At 40.9% G+C, this 15317-nt stretch overlaps 1 protein-coding gene across 1 annotated transcript; it reads left to right on the top strand.

The window, feature by feature from the left end:
* Positions 1-4039: 4039 nt before the first annotated feature.
* ajm1 (apical junction component 1 homolog) lies at positions 4040-7318 on the top strand. The gene has a single exon (XM_041960834.1). It carries the CDS (start codon positions 4040-4042, stop codon positions 7316-7318), a length of 3279 nt encoding a protein of 1092 aa, XP_041816768.1.
* Positions 7319-15317: the final 7999 nt, after the last annotated feature.

Below are 15317 nucleotides of genomic sequence, written 5' to 3'. Positions count from 1 at the left end.
ATTTGAACATGACCTTCACTGAACTGTTACGGCGCTCTGACGGCTGCACTCCTTTAAAAGGATATTTGCAAATGCACTTGGCTGCTGTGGCCACCACATTTTAGGAAGACGTCAGCCATGTCAACACCATAATCATCCTCCATCTGCTCCAGTCTGAGCGTCTGCTCGACCAGTTGCTCAATCTGGGTCAGCTCCTTGTCCTGCGGTGGTTTCATACAGGTTGCAGCAGCCTGTATTTTTATTGTTATGTAAGCATTCTATTAAATCCTGCATCCTTGTAATATGACTTTTTTTCATTTCCTGCATTCGTTTTACAAACATCTCTGTGAATACAGATCAGGATTTTATGAGTAACAAACACCCAAAAACTTTTTGTTGATTTATTACAGTGTTAGTAAACTTAATTAATGAGTTTTCTAGTTCAGTATCATCGAGTTTCTTAATTGATGTGGCTGATCGTAGACAAATTCCACCACTCAACTGCATCTTTAAAGTATGCACACTGCCTGTCACTTTTCAACTGCTGCCTTTCAAAATCATATGGTAATTCATGCTGATTGCGAGTGCAGTCTGTGAGCAAAGGTACCAAACGGCATAATTTATCATTCACAGGGCTACGACAAGTGACTGGCACCAGATTAAAGGCTCTGGCACCATTTATCGTTTTTCCAACCTAATTCTTATCTCATTTGCGCTCTGATAAACAGTTAGTGCATCAGGTTCAGTGTGCCATATCTCTATTTTCCAAGCTACTGTAGCACTCATGTGGCGTTCAGGCTTTCATGCAGATGTGGACAGTTTGACTGCCTCTTATTGGAGAGTCAGCAGGCAATGTGCTGATTGGCTTGTCAGCTCAGGCTAAAAGCAGTCAAAATGTGTGCTTGTCACTCGTAGCTTGTGGCTTCAGAGTCTCGTACACAGACTGGAAATGTGTCTGTCTGTCTCTTAGACTTTGTGAAACGTTAATGTTGAAATATACCTTTTTACATGTGTAAATTATATCTCTGTGCTCATAACTTTTTTCACACATGCACAAAATATTTCTACTGCTGCAAAACATTATTTCACATTCACAAGCGTATTCAGGCAAATTATTATTATTGTTACAAATTCGCACTTTCAGATACATGCATTTTTTTTTCACATGCACACAAAAGGTTATCAGGCTGTGAAATAATTTGGGAACACCATGTCACAAACTCAAAATATCAACAACCCTTATCTGCCTTATACAACATTACAAAAAAAGGAAATTGTACCAACTGGAGCCTGAGCTGTGCAAACACTCCAGCCCGGTCTGGCGAGAAGCATTGTATACAATGCTGATTTAATAAATGTTTGCTTTCCTAACTATAGTAACAGCTTCAGCAGTGCAAGCAAATGTGACTGAATTTTCCTCAGTGTGATGTAAGTATGTATAAAAACTTTGCTACAAGAATACTTCCTCCACATTAAGCCAGCTAAATGTGAAAGCACATCTTTTCCCCTCCATTTTAGCCTATGGAAATAAACTGGTGTTTTTCTCACCACAAACCATCCAGAGTGGATAAATCTGAAAGCCTGAACACCTTTAAGTCAGTATAGCTGTTGAGACTGTCTTTAACTTGTAATTTACTGCATAGTGTATTGCCAGATGTCTGACATGAATGTAAAATAATTATTTGATTGATTTCTTGGCACAGTGCCTTTGTAACAGGTAGCAATAAAAGAATTGTGTTACTCTTGTTCCATTGTCTGACAACAGAAATAAACATCATGAGTCTAGTTGTCTTACATGTATCGGTGATCGGTGAGAGCAGGGAGGGCTGGACAGTCACCAGGCTGTCCCCTCTGGACCACATTTTGACTGTGATGCACAGTTTTTTGCACAGTTTTGTTTTTGACCATTTTCCTATTGTTCAGGTGTTTTGTGTGGATAGAAATGTTTTCAAAAGTGACCTGAAAACATTGGTGAAGATTTTTTCACACATTTTCACAATCAGCTGGTTTAGTGTGGAGTCTAGAATTATGGTTGACTCATGTTGAGACACTGGCATTGGGTCTTTACTCGGACGTGTCTGCTATGGCTCTTATTGAGACTTGACTGCCTTAAAACAAGACTCAACTTGAAAGAGTTGATTTGAAAGCTGTGGAAACTGGGTCTCACATCGGTAAATACTGAAAAATGCTGCATAGTTTTGAAGCAGTAGCTTGACTTTAATCTTCTGCACTTTGATAAGGCAGTTTGATTTAAGTTAAATTAAATGGAGCTAAATGTTCCAGTGGGTGTGTTTGTGTGTATCTCTTTGAGGAACAATTTGAGTTTTAGACCTTAGGTGTGATGACATTTTTGCAAAGTGAGGCCATTGTGGCCCTATCTCGACTTTGGGGCAGTGAGGTTAGAATTATGTCTAGGGTTAGGGTTAAAGTTAGGCAATTAGTTGTGATGATTAGGTTAGGGTAAGGGGCTGAGGAATGCTTTCTATCAGTGAGGGTCCTCACAAGTATAGTACAGATCTGTGTGTGTGTTTGAATGGCCTGATTTCTTGTCTGTAGCCTTAATTTATAATCTCAAGAAAACACTGATACTTTCCCATCATTACATAGAACATAGACTGAATCAGACTCAAGCGAGACTCAGTTTGAAGACTTAAGACTTGACACAATGGAAAAAAAGACCTATAACTGGACTTTGACTTTGAAGTTTATCAGCCAGGTCCTGCTGAGCAGTGGTGTGATGATGGTGTAGGAAGAACTCCGCTGATACAAGCTTGAGTTGAAGAGACCTTTATTAACAAGCAGTATCAGATCAGATGCCGGCCATCCGAGAGAGCTTCGGGGTCAGATCAGAAGACTCTGCCCTTAACATCCAGACAACACAATATATAGCATGACTGTTTATCTAACTCCACCCATACCTTTCCCTAGCTTAAAGACCAGATTATGCTCTGGGCATTGTCCCACTGAGGAATGTTCTCCTTTGTGACAATCTATGTCTACATCTAAAGTTAATAGTCCTAATAGCCCCCTAAACATTACTACCTCTGGTTTATCTATTCTTTATCTGACCCTTCGTAGCCTCACATACCACAACTAAAAGTGGTCTCCATTCCAGACATCAGTTTACCCCTGATCATGCTTGATCCGACCATATACCTCAACTTCAACACTAGAAACTTGTGACCTGATGGACTTGAAGCCCTCCTCAGGTCTGAACAGGACTACTCTTGGCCTAGCAGCAGCAGCATATTCAGTGCAACATGGAGGAGCACTTATAAACAAGGTTTTTGTTTGCAGTCTTTTTCTCACCAAAATGTATTGCATGTGTCCACTCTCAAGATTTTTTGTAATATTGAGAGACAAAGGCACATACAAACTTCAATGTTACTAAGTTTTAAAATGGATAATACAGCCACTGTATTGCTTGTGGTTAGAATAACCAGTGCTGGATGCCTTCGTACAGATTTAGCTTCATGTATTTATAGTTGGCCTTACTTTGATGACGTTGCTTTCATTGAAGACAGCATGAAGTCAAAACTCATTAGAGGAACTTATTTTAGCCTTCAAATGAATGTCTTGTTATGGCAAAAGACAGAAAAGTACGAGATGGATCCCAGAATAGTTTGTGTCATTTTTTCCAAAACCCTTCAATCCCTGGTAACTGAAGGAATATTCAGTATTTTTGGAAGTGAAGAAGCTATAAAGCTGTGAATGCTTGAAGTGTGGGTCAGTTTTAAGTGAAAACAGATTATATGTCGCTGGATTCCCCATTTTTTCTTAAACTAATTGAAGTTATTTGTTTTTCCTAACCAAAACTGTCAAACCGAAGCATGTTGCACAAATCGTAAACATATTCAAACTTTTCTTCCAAAGTTAAGTCTAGAAACTAACTTTTCAGCTATTAACCCATACTGAATTGTATTTCTTCTCTATGCACAGTTGGAGGAAAAAGCTTGTATTGTCTGGATAAATGTCACTGACTGAAATTCTTTGTTTACCTCTCCAGGCAACATCAACATTAAAGCAACTTGATGGAGAAAACTAGAGGAGTCCCTTTAAGATGACACGCACAGACCCGCCTGATATACTGGTATCAACTGTGCATCAAGATATAAAAGTGGTCCCCATTTCTTCACACTACAAGTCCTTGCAACCCTCCAAACAATGTGATTCTATAAATTACAGCACACTGGAGGACAGTCAGAGCAAAGTCAATAAGAGGCACTGCCGTACCTTTGACTATAAGTCACTAGAGTACCCCAAATCCCACAAATACTCAATGGAGTCCCCGTACAGGAAGGCTGATAGGCATGCAGCTAATCCAGATGTTGCGTGGAACGCCTTGGGCCGCCAGCAGAGATATCGATTTTCTGCTCCGGACATTTTCAGCCATAGGTTAACTCCTCAACCAATGGCTGCAGATATGGCCAGTGAGGTAGTTGTTCCTGAACAGAAAAGAAGGACCAGGTCGAAAAGTGCCCCTCGGGTCCAGACCAGTCTCACCCCTGTGTCTTTTGAAGGGTCCTCATCTTCGGGAAGGAAGGGCAGAGAGTCCCAAAGGGCTCCAAGAGACTCTCGTTGGAGACCAGAAGTATCACCGCGTAGGGAGTCCTCCTATGCAGCAACTAGGGCTCATATGCATGAAGTCCATCCAATTAAGTTGCAGCCTCAAATAGGTGACAGCAGTAAATATTCACCTCACTATGCTGCTGATAATTCTGAGGATGGAGGGCTAGATAAACCAGCAACTAGTCCTCATGTCAGGTGTCGGGTGGACATCAAACCCGATGACGCAGCATTACATCATTCAGGACGGAAACAAGCTACACCTCAAGTGGACATACCCTGGCAGAGGCACTACAGTGGGGGGAGCAGGAGCCTGACTGTGCCACGCCATTTCTCCTACTCTAGAACACCAACACCTACTGATTCATTGGGTACAGAGAGCAGGCAAGCTTATCAATATTCTCGCAGCATGCCAAATAGTTACTTACAAACCATGGAGATTCCCTTGCAAAGAATGCCTTCATCAGGTGATTACTATGGTAGGGAACGCAGAGCTCATTCCAGTCCTAATGTGCCAACCAAGTTCTTTTATGCAGATGACCCAGGGAGATATGTTACTACTGCCCCTCCTCAACCAAGTACTTACTTTCATGATGAACGTTATACCCCAGGACAGACATATACTCCAAAAGTGCAATATGTGCAAGATCCAAGGACTCAAATGGTGCATGCTGTAGCTACAAGGCCTTATTATCCTGAGATGGAGACCTATCCATACTCTGTGCAGACAGGGTATCCCAAACCCTATGCAGCAAATGAACCAGGGCCATACATCATACAGACACCTCCAACAAGAATATTTTATGGGGATGATCCAAGGTCTTATCAAATCCAGACTGCTCCGCCAAGGTTTTATTACTCTCGCGACATGTATGCAATGCCACCTGAGCATCATATCCCAGCAAGGGCATATTATACAGAGGGCCGAAGACATGCTAGAGTTGTTCAGGCACAGACAGATGACTGGTATGGCTCAGATGCATCTGGTTATTCCACCAATCCAGCCTCATATGTATCTCAAGTTACTCCAACCAGAGTTCGCCAAGAGCCTGTGTTAACACCCTGGTATGCTAACCCATGTGTAGAACCTCAAAGAATTGGCACAGATTCTAAATCTTACTCAAGGTCCTGGGACAATATTCTCAATTCTCGTGTAGAGAGGGAACAACCTCTCCCTGTACAGCGGGGTCAGAGCTATGATGATCTTCTTGAGTCCAGGAAGCCTGCAGCAGCCACAGGTGACAAACCACAACCAGTGGTAGTCAATCTCTCTAGTTCACCAAGACGCTATGCAGCCTTATCAATGTCTGATAACTCACTAATTGACAAAAGCCCAACAGAGACATCAAAGAGCACTGCCAGTAAACTCTGGTTTGTGACTCCTGAGATAACTATCACTGATAATGACATTCGACCAGGGAAACTTAATAAGGCTGAAGGACGGTCTGCCAGTTGGGACATTCTTGACTCCAGAAGTGCTGAGGGTCCAGAACTGTCTCAGCCAGACTTTCAAAGCTCAACCAAAGAGAAGACGCATGACAACGCCTCACTACAGCAAAGCCTTGAACAACTTGATGAGCTTCTGGCAGATCTTGTGACTGATTATAAGCCACCGAGTAGAAGGGCAAGTGAGGACATTCTGGATCAACTAAAGAAGTTAATTGATGAGGAAGAAGCAGTATCTCTGTCCAGAAAGAGCTCAAGGGCAGGTACAGAGGAACCAGCTCCTCTTGACAAGCAGCCAACCTCAATAAGAATGAATCCTGATGCTTTTCGAGATATGGATGGTGCCAGTGATGCAATGAAGAGTGCAGATGAGTGCTCCCCAGATCAGAGCCCAGATGAGGATGACACAATGATGTGTTCCAACAACAAATGCCGGAGGACAGAGACCCTGTTTAATGCTTGCCTATATTTTAAATCCTGCCACAGCTGCTACACCTACTACTGCTCTCGTAATTGTCGCAGGGAGGACTGGGACATTCATAAAGAAAGCTGCCTGTATGGAAGAATTGGCAGCACATGCCGTCACATCATCAAACACTGTCGGGAGACTGTTGAAGTCCACAAAGCCTTCTCCCGTATTGCCAAAGTTGGCTACCTTTCTCGAGGTCGAGGAGTTCTCTTCCTTGGTTTTCCAAACCCTGCATCATCCAGTAGCTTCCTGCAGTATGGTCTGGATAGTCTACTCATGTCTCCTACATACCTGTCCCTCCGAGAGCTTGAAAGCTTCAAGGACAATCTAGGGGAGTACTGTAAGGAGCTGCAGGAAGCTGGTAAAGAGTACGACCCAAATGAATGTTTCATCTTGAATGTTTCTATTGCTGTTGGTGAGCAGTTGCCTGATGGGCCATCACCAAGGAACCAGGCTCCAACTGTCAGAAAATATGCAAAGGTGGCACTGGCGTCCTTCAGCCCTGAGAGAAAGGTTCACAAGAAAGAGAGTGACATGGAAACGCTGATCCTCACTCCACCCCCAGGAACAGCAGATATTGACAAAGAGGGAGAGGAAGGCAGGAAGGCCAGGGAAATCTGTTTTATCAATATACAACGGGAGTTAAGGATTCGGGGGGTTTTCCTACGCCATGAATACCCACAGGTGTATCAGCAGCTCTGTGAGTTTGTGGAAAGTAACAGAAGGTTCACACCCACAACTATTTACCCTATTGATAAGAGGACCGGTAAACAGTTTATGTGCATGATTATGGCTGCCTCTGAGCCCAGGACTTTGGACTGGGTAGGCACCCCGCATCTCCTTGATGACATTATTTAAGTGCACCTTTTGTTGTAAATATATATGTATAGAAATACATATATATTGTTACACATATTTATATATCAATCCAATTACAAACATTTGTAGATAAGTATTTTGTTATCAAAATTATATATATTCATGTCTGCTTGGTCAGTATTATTCTTTTTCAGAAAATTTCCTGTCAGGTGCAGAATGAGTACAGTGCATTATTTATTTTAGTCTTTTTAGCAGGTACATCATACTTTTTATCCACCACAAAGTCATTTATATATGTATCCTGGTCATTTACTGTTTTACAACACATTCCCTTTGGTAGGGATGACCTAAACTGACATTCTGGTATTTAGATTTTTTTCAAATTATTAGCAACAGCTGTATGTTCTTCTAAACTTAGCCTCTTTAAATGAGAGAGTCATTTTCTGTAAGTGAGTACAACATGACTATTTTTCATATGTGACTTTAATGGAATATCAGGCAGAAAATATTAAACATTATTTTCTTAGCTACGTAAATACTTTCTATGCAAAGTTGCTTCATGAGTTAAGTACCACATTCCTGTAGAAGGAGTTGTTTCTGTTATTATATTATATTATATTATATTATATTATATTATATTATATTATATTATATTATATTATACACATCTGTAAAGACAGTTTTTGTTGAAATTGAGATAAAATGTTAAAAGATTTGGTTGCAACGTGAATCCTCATCATAAGAAAATAATGAAAACAGAAAAAGAGATAGTTGTGCTGCTTGAAACATCAATAAAATACAGGCACAAAATCTTGTTGTTGCATAGGTAGGAGTACTATACTGAAAGCTAACTTTTTCCTCTTTGACTCGAATGACGTACTTCGGAGAAAGGCTAAATTCAGTAGTTCTGCACTGGAGAATTACTGGAGCACTACTGGACTTGAAAGCAACCTCCACAATGGATATTGAATTGGTGCCAGTTACCCGCCACACAGCAGGTGTTGGCCTGTACTGTTCAGAATTAAACACTGTGAATAGTGAGAGTTATCTACTACAAAAACAAAACTTGGTAAAATGCCAAGAAATCATGCAATTTCCTATAACGCTGAAGTTGATGAGTTGTATTTTTAGATATATTTACAAATAAAAATATATGAATTAGCAGCAGGAGTCATTGTCCTTAGAACAAGGTGAGCCAGATTTGGCACAGTAGCTATATGGTACATAAATGCTTGAAGAAGACATTAGTTGTGTATTTGTGCTGCACTAGATTTATTACATGTGTGATTTATATTGTCTTTTTTTAAAGTTTAGTAAATCAGAACCATTGGATTGCTCATTGGTTGCGCAGTTTACGCAACATTTATCAACCAGAGCCATGTTGCCTCATCTCTCTAAATACAGTACATTTCTTGATTCTGTTTTTGTAGTGTCCTAAATCCTAAATTTCCTGCCAGCACACCGAAGGTGGTTTGAAATTTACAGATGAGTTTTAAAAAAAATCAACAGACTAGCTGGAGCATATTGGATGCTATGTTATTATCCAGACTGTTTCAAATGGTTTGACTGACACATTTGACAAATGACTCAACATATCTGGAAGATGTGACGGAGTGTTTTACAGTCAATCCTCAGTAAAGGTTGAATAAGCTGTTTTCTTCCATTATTAATCATTCTTCTCTTACCAAGTTTTTCCCTTGTGATATGAGCTTTCCTTAGAGTTTGTAAGACGACGTACAGTGAAACCTGAAGCACATATATATTTGAAAATCTGTTTCACTCGGCTGACAGGACGTGCTGTACAGATTCAGTGAAACGTGGCTGCATGTGACTCTTTTTCTATGCTCTGATCTCATCTTAACATGACATTGATGATAGTAACTTGCTTGATGAATGGACTTGTGAAAGTGAAAACTACCCTGCTGTGTAAGAAAAAATAAAGAAATTTTCCATTTTTGTCAGTCATTCAAGTTAAAATATCATGTCCAAGGCAATGAAGAAGACCTCACTAAAATGTCTAGTAATCTTGTATTTTTTTATACTTTCAACATGTGTCTGAGTGTGTCTATTTATAAACCATATCTAATAAATGGAATGGGAACTCTGGGTGCGGCTGTCTGCCTGTTCTTTAGGTGAAGTGCAACAACACTGACAGACAGTCAGGTCTCGTTCAGTTTTTTTCAAAGGAGTGACGGTAGCAGGAAGCGGAAAATAGTGGAAAAACATCAAGAAATGTTGGTTTAATCATCACAATTAAATTTTCCTAATAAAGAGTCAAACCTATGCATGATATGTTTTATCATATATATTGCTCATGTTTCCCCCAGGCCGACCTGAGTTACCGAACCAGATGTTGGTACAAATTTTAATCAAATTCAAGCATACGGTAGACAAAGCTTGAGGGTTAAAAATGGTGGACAGGGCAGTGTGGGGGAGGGCACACACACCACCAACCTGCCACACATATTTATCATGTTTGTGCCTGAATTGGCATCACGATTTTTGATTTTTTCATTTGAAAACGGCACCTTTTGGATCCAGAGTAGCAAAAACCACCATCTTTCTCGAATTTTAGGAATTCGGAAGTCAACCAAAACTTAACCACATGTGTCGGATCAGAAAACCCTGGCAAAGGTTTTTTGGAAGCAAATGATGAGGGACCTATTTTCTTGTGTAGCAATGAAGACATGCTGAAATACTGATTAAGACCAATAAAGTTTCAAGTGTGCAAACTTGTTTAAAGTTCCAATAAAGTTTCTAGATTACTTTACAACCAAGTTGTAGGGCTTCAAAGACTAGTGGGTTGAGCACCCATCAACAGCTTCCTGTTATTCTCTGTAGGTCCCAAACATATTAGTTTATCGCTCATTGTGCTCCCTAATGACGCACTTATAGCACTGAACATGCAGCAGAATTGGTGCACTACACCAAACAGATATTAAACAGGAGATTTGGAGTTTTTTAAGTCTTAATGAAATATGGTAGCTACATTGATTTTTTCCCCCACAATTGTTTAAACTACATGAACTACACAATGCAAATAGCCTTGAAATGCAGAAGCTCATGTAAGTAATGACATCTCTGCCGCACTGAGCACTGAACATTTGCACTATGTCTCTGCCGGCCTTACTGTCTCCTTAGTGTCCACAGACAGTGTTCCCTCGCTGAGCCACTGTGGAACGATCCGTCCTCATAGTGCATGTAGGTTTACTGCTGATATTTTGTCTTGACGGACATTGCAAAATTCTTGCAATATTAAAGGTGGAAACTTTCCACAGGAATTAATGGGGAATAACAGGAATAAAATGGAAGTCTATGGGTTATTTGCTCAGGTTGTATTTAGCAGGTCATATGCAGACAGAAGCTAATCAAATGTGCTGACTCATTTAACATTGTTTCACTGTTTTCACTGAACATCAAAACACATTGTCTATGACCTCCCTCCACAGAAGACTTCTCTCCAAAAAATAATTTTGGCCTTCATATCCTCTCATCACATCCCTTCATCACATCCTCTATGGATGCCAGATGCCGATGCCCCATGCCCCAGTTTGACCAGACTGGCACCAGTTTTTCAACTTTCAACTTAATTTGGCCTGTTGTAAATGTTTCGGCCTGCTGCAAAAACAACACGCAACACAAAGGTCCCCGCTGGATTTGTGTAAGTCAGACTGTTGAAACCTCATCTTTAGCTTTTGCTAAATATTTCAGCTTTACTCTATTTTTTTGGTGGTTTCTTTGGGAAGTATTATGTCAGGACCAGAACAGAGAAGGGAGGATGATTACATGGATGATAACCCTTTCAGTGTACAACGTATGGTATGGTCAGCGGTAAAGACCTCATCCGGGCTTCTCCCACCTACAGCACCAATCTTCTCTTCCCCTTATCTGATTCAGCTTTGCGCTCCCTCCCCTCTGTCTCCGTTCTTGTCTGTTGTGCCCCCATACCCCCCTTTCTTTAGGGACCTCTGTGGGACTTGATGGAGCCTCAGCCTCTGAAGATGAGATGACTCCATGATTGTTCCAAGCACTGACCTCCATCAGTCCTGCATCCATGCACACTCTGCCTTCTATTTCACAATCAATAAATCATTGAACTTCAGTCGTGTGTGTGTGTGTGTGTGTGTGTGTGTGTGTGTGTGTGTGTGTGTGTGTGTGTGTGTGTGCGCGCTAACACTGAATGTAGGCCGTGACAGTGGAGGAATGTAAAGCAGTGAGGGTAAACTATTCCTCTGGCTGGACTTCAAGCCACTCGGCTCAGCATCTTTTGTGACTGCTGGCAGTCTGGCAGGACTGTGGAGGCTCAGATAAGAGCAGCACATTAGTGGACTGTGGTTCATTCAGGAGAGCAGCTCAACTGTAGGCACAGTCAATACAGGCGCTCTGAAAACCCACCAAGGAATGTGTGTGTGTGTGTGTGTGTGTGTGTGTGTGTTCACACAGAATGTGGGTCATGTGAGTAAAAGAATCTAAGGCAAAACGGGGTAAGTAGACTCTGGGCCTCAGTGTTTTGGCTGAGCATCAAGATATTCAGTGTGGGACTAGATCTGACTCCCCTCTCAGAAAAATAACATCAATAGTCGATTGTGAAAAAGCCGAACTGCGACCCATACCAGGTTACCAGATACACAAGTGACCAGTTTACGTGCTGGCCCCTGAAAAAATCACGACAAACTTGGAAATCTGAGACAACAAGACTTCAGGAAGCTGCAAATGAGATGAAAAATAAGAAAGAGTTCCAGCACATAGATCCCCCGAAAACTGTCATTTTAGAGCTGTTGGCTGGTGTATTTTTGAACTTTGGACAGAGAAGCAGTTAATCTCTGCCCGAAAGAAAAGAAAAAGAATGATCAACATCAATGAATCGAGAGTGTAACTAGAAATAAACTATTTTTTATAAACACCGTCCCTGTGTCACGTTCTCATTAATCTACAGTATCTTCAAAACATTGTTAGGACAGAAAAAAGAGAAAAGAACAAAATACATGTGCAGAATATTTAACAGTTGAATAAATCTATAAAAGAAAGTGTTTTTCAAACTGCAACAGCAGATGGATCAATTTTTCACCTTTCTTTTTGCAATAAAAAGTGCTTTTCACCGCCAATGTTCCCTTCAGCAGTTTTTATGGGTGAGGCACCGCAGCCACATAAAGCCCACAGCTCAGGAAGGATATAGTATGATGATGATAGTATGTAGATTGGGGTCAGTGAACTAATGTCTGGGGGGCAAATGGAGGCCGTTCCAGTGTGTCTTATTGTGCAGAACAGCACATGCTCACACAGTATGGCTCACGTCTGTGGGATCTTGGCATCTTCGGTGCAGAGGACACATCGGAACACATTTCAACCAAAGTGAATCAAATCAAAGACGAGAAGAATTGTTGAGACAAAATAGGTTCTGAAATGAGATTTAAAACAGTTTTCTTGTGCAATGAGGGATTATTAGTGATATTACCGCAGTGTGGTTAAGGTTATGGTCACAGCTTTAAAAATGCAAACACTGATGGCAGGTCTGTGACAGGACACATGACATGTGGACATGCTACACTCTCATCCACCACCTGGACCCCCAAAGCTTTCCTCCCTGCCTACATAAAGGACACTCCACTTCCTGATTTGCCACTGAATGTTGGTTTTCCACTACACAAATCTTAAGTATGGAGTCATCTAATGTGAGCATCATTCGTCAGGACGTGGGTCAGATAGTCTGACAGCTTGTGGTTCTTGCTTCATCAAACTTTGCAAATATTGTCCCACTAATATACACGATGTTATCATAATAGATAGAAATAATGGACCAAACTACGATAAAAAGACCCAAGTTGTAAAAAACCTCATTTGACAATTCTTCCAACCCTTTTGTCAGTGTGACTCTAATGTACACACTCCTCTAATGTCCCCGCTGCAAAGACACCCAGGGTGGTCGACACTTGCACTCGATATAGTATTGTGTCTCTGGGTTGATCATCTTTGAGGCCGAGTCCAGGACAAAGCTCTACAGCTCTTGAAAGGTGAAATCAGCTCCTGAGCTAATGATCAAGATGGGCCAAGAAACCTTGGTGGTCCCTGAGCACCGGCTCATTATAAGCCCTTCATTTGTATAATCCTCCTTTATTATACAGCATCACTACCTGTGCTGTGACCTCATACAACCCTGAGACGAACACTGGGACTGTTTAACAGCCATGAATTTGACAATAAGCTGAGCTCTGTTAAAATACTGTCATATATCAGGCTTCCTAAACATTTTTCTAAATGTTTTATAAATTTCATACTTGTCCAGATTAAATTTCCAGACTTCTCTGCAGTTTTCAGACTACATTTGACATCTGAGTACAAACAGGTGGATGTTATGTTAATAAATTGTTTTAAAATCCAACTATACTGACTATTACTATTTCCACTAGGATTCTGATTATGTTTAATATTGTATTACCTTTCAACTGCCAGAAGATTGTAGCGTCACTATAGCGCATACAAATCAGTTGGAAACCATGGAAACGAAGACAGCCATGAAGGTATGGCTTCCTTACACAGAAAAGACTTCTGTGATAACTACATGGCTGTGTGGATTTGGTAGTTATGAGGCACTTGGAGCAGAGCTGTTTTCCAGGCTGTGACGTACAGAGAGAGGCAGCTCTGTGTGGGAGGGTGCATTCGCTCGCTCACCGTGGCCCTCGCTGTCTCACACTGTGGTCAACATGCTGGCTGCGCTGGCTGCCTGCTTCACACGCCGTGAAACACACAATTCTCAAGTTTACATTTTAGAAAAAAATCTAGAAATACATACATACAGTCATAGCTTCACCACTTATATCGTTACTATTGCTGCCTGAGACATCTGCATCAACAGTTAAAAAGTGGGTTAAAGTCACAGATACTTTCATTGGAATGGGCAGTGGTCTTGGTAACAATGTCTTCTGACTTTGGATGAGGACCTCTTAAAACACAGGCATTGTGTGTTGTAGAGAATCTATACATAATATTTCTGTGTGACATGAGATGTGTCGCTGTCACCCTACATGTTGGGGTCATAGTGGTATTGACCACCAGATGGCAGAGTAACTGCTTGTGAAAACAAATTCACCAGCCAATGATCAGCTCAGGGCTCCACTGAACTGAAGCCAGTGTTGGAAACAAAACTAAATATTAGATTTATGTGCATATGTCATGTGGTAGTATATATATATATATATATATTCGTCCAAAATAGACAGCAGTGACAGAGTTACATTCCATTAAATGATAATGCTGAATATAACTATATTTAATAAATAGCACAACATTGGTAGAAATATGATAAATCATTTTTAAAAACCGATGACCAGGATTTAAGTTGCAATTTCTGTTGTTTTCACTGATGATTTTAACTTGATTTTGATATACCTGTGTCTACTCAAAGACAACAAAATGATTTCTTAAAGCCAACCCTGCGTTTTAAAACCCCCTCATCCCCTCACTCCAGTGCGCAATACTGATTTTATGAAGCATCTGTGCACTATTCTTCAACATGCTTTCTAAACTGATGTTTTGGCAAGTCTTCTTTATTTGTCAGTTGACAGTGGAAAACTGGGTAAAAGTATGACATACTGTACTGGAGGTGTTCAAGGCTGGATCTCAGCCCAGAACATGGCAGTTTCTGTATATAGTGTATGCCTTAAGGTGTTAGTATACTTCTCACAAAGTGTCAAGACTCGTTTGTTGCTTGATGTAGTGAAGCTTGATGATGCTCATAGAAACTGAAGAATCTGGATTAGTCTGTCAGACTCTGCAAAGATGAGCAAAGGCTGGTCTCGCAGGTATCATGTGAAAATAATATCAGCAATGTTAACTGTGTATACTGACCATATAAAGAGTATGTGCATATATGCATATGTCCATGTGCCATTATCAGTACTGTTAAGAGAAATTCTCTGAAAGGATTTACAGGGTCAGCAATTTGAGTTTGTCGCCATGGAATCACTTGAGGTGCCATCTCAAAGCGCAAGTTATCCTCTCTTGGTCCAGCACCCTTGCAATGAAAACGGTGAACACGACA

The sequence above is a fragment of the Chelmon rostratus genome, chromosome 19 (assembly GCF_017976325.1).
Source record: "Chelmon rostratus isolate fCheRos1 chromosome 19, fCheRos1.pri, whole genome shotgun sequence".
Lineage (NCBI taxonomy): Eukaryota > Metazoa > Chordata > Actinopteri > Chaetodontiformes > Chaetodontidae > Chelmon > Chelmon rostratus.
The sequence above is the reverse complement of the archived record's forward strand: the minus strand, read 5'-3'. Positions and strand labels throughout refer to the sequence as shown.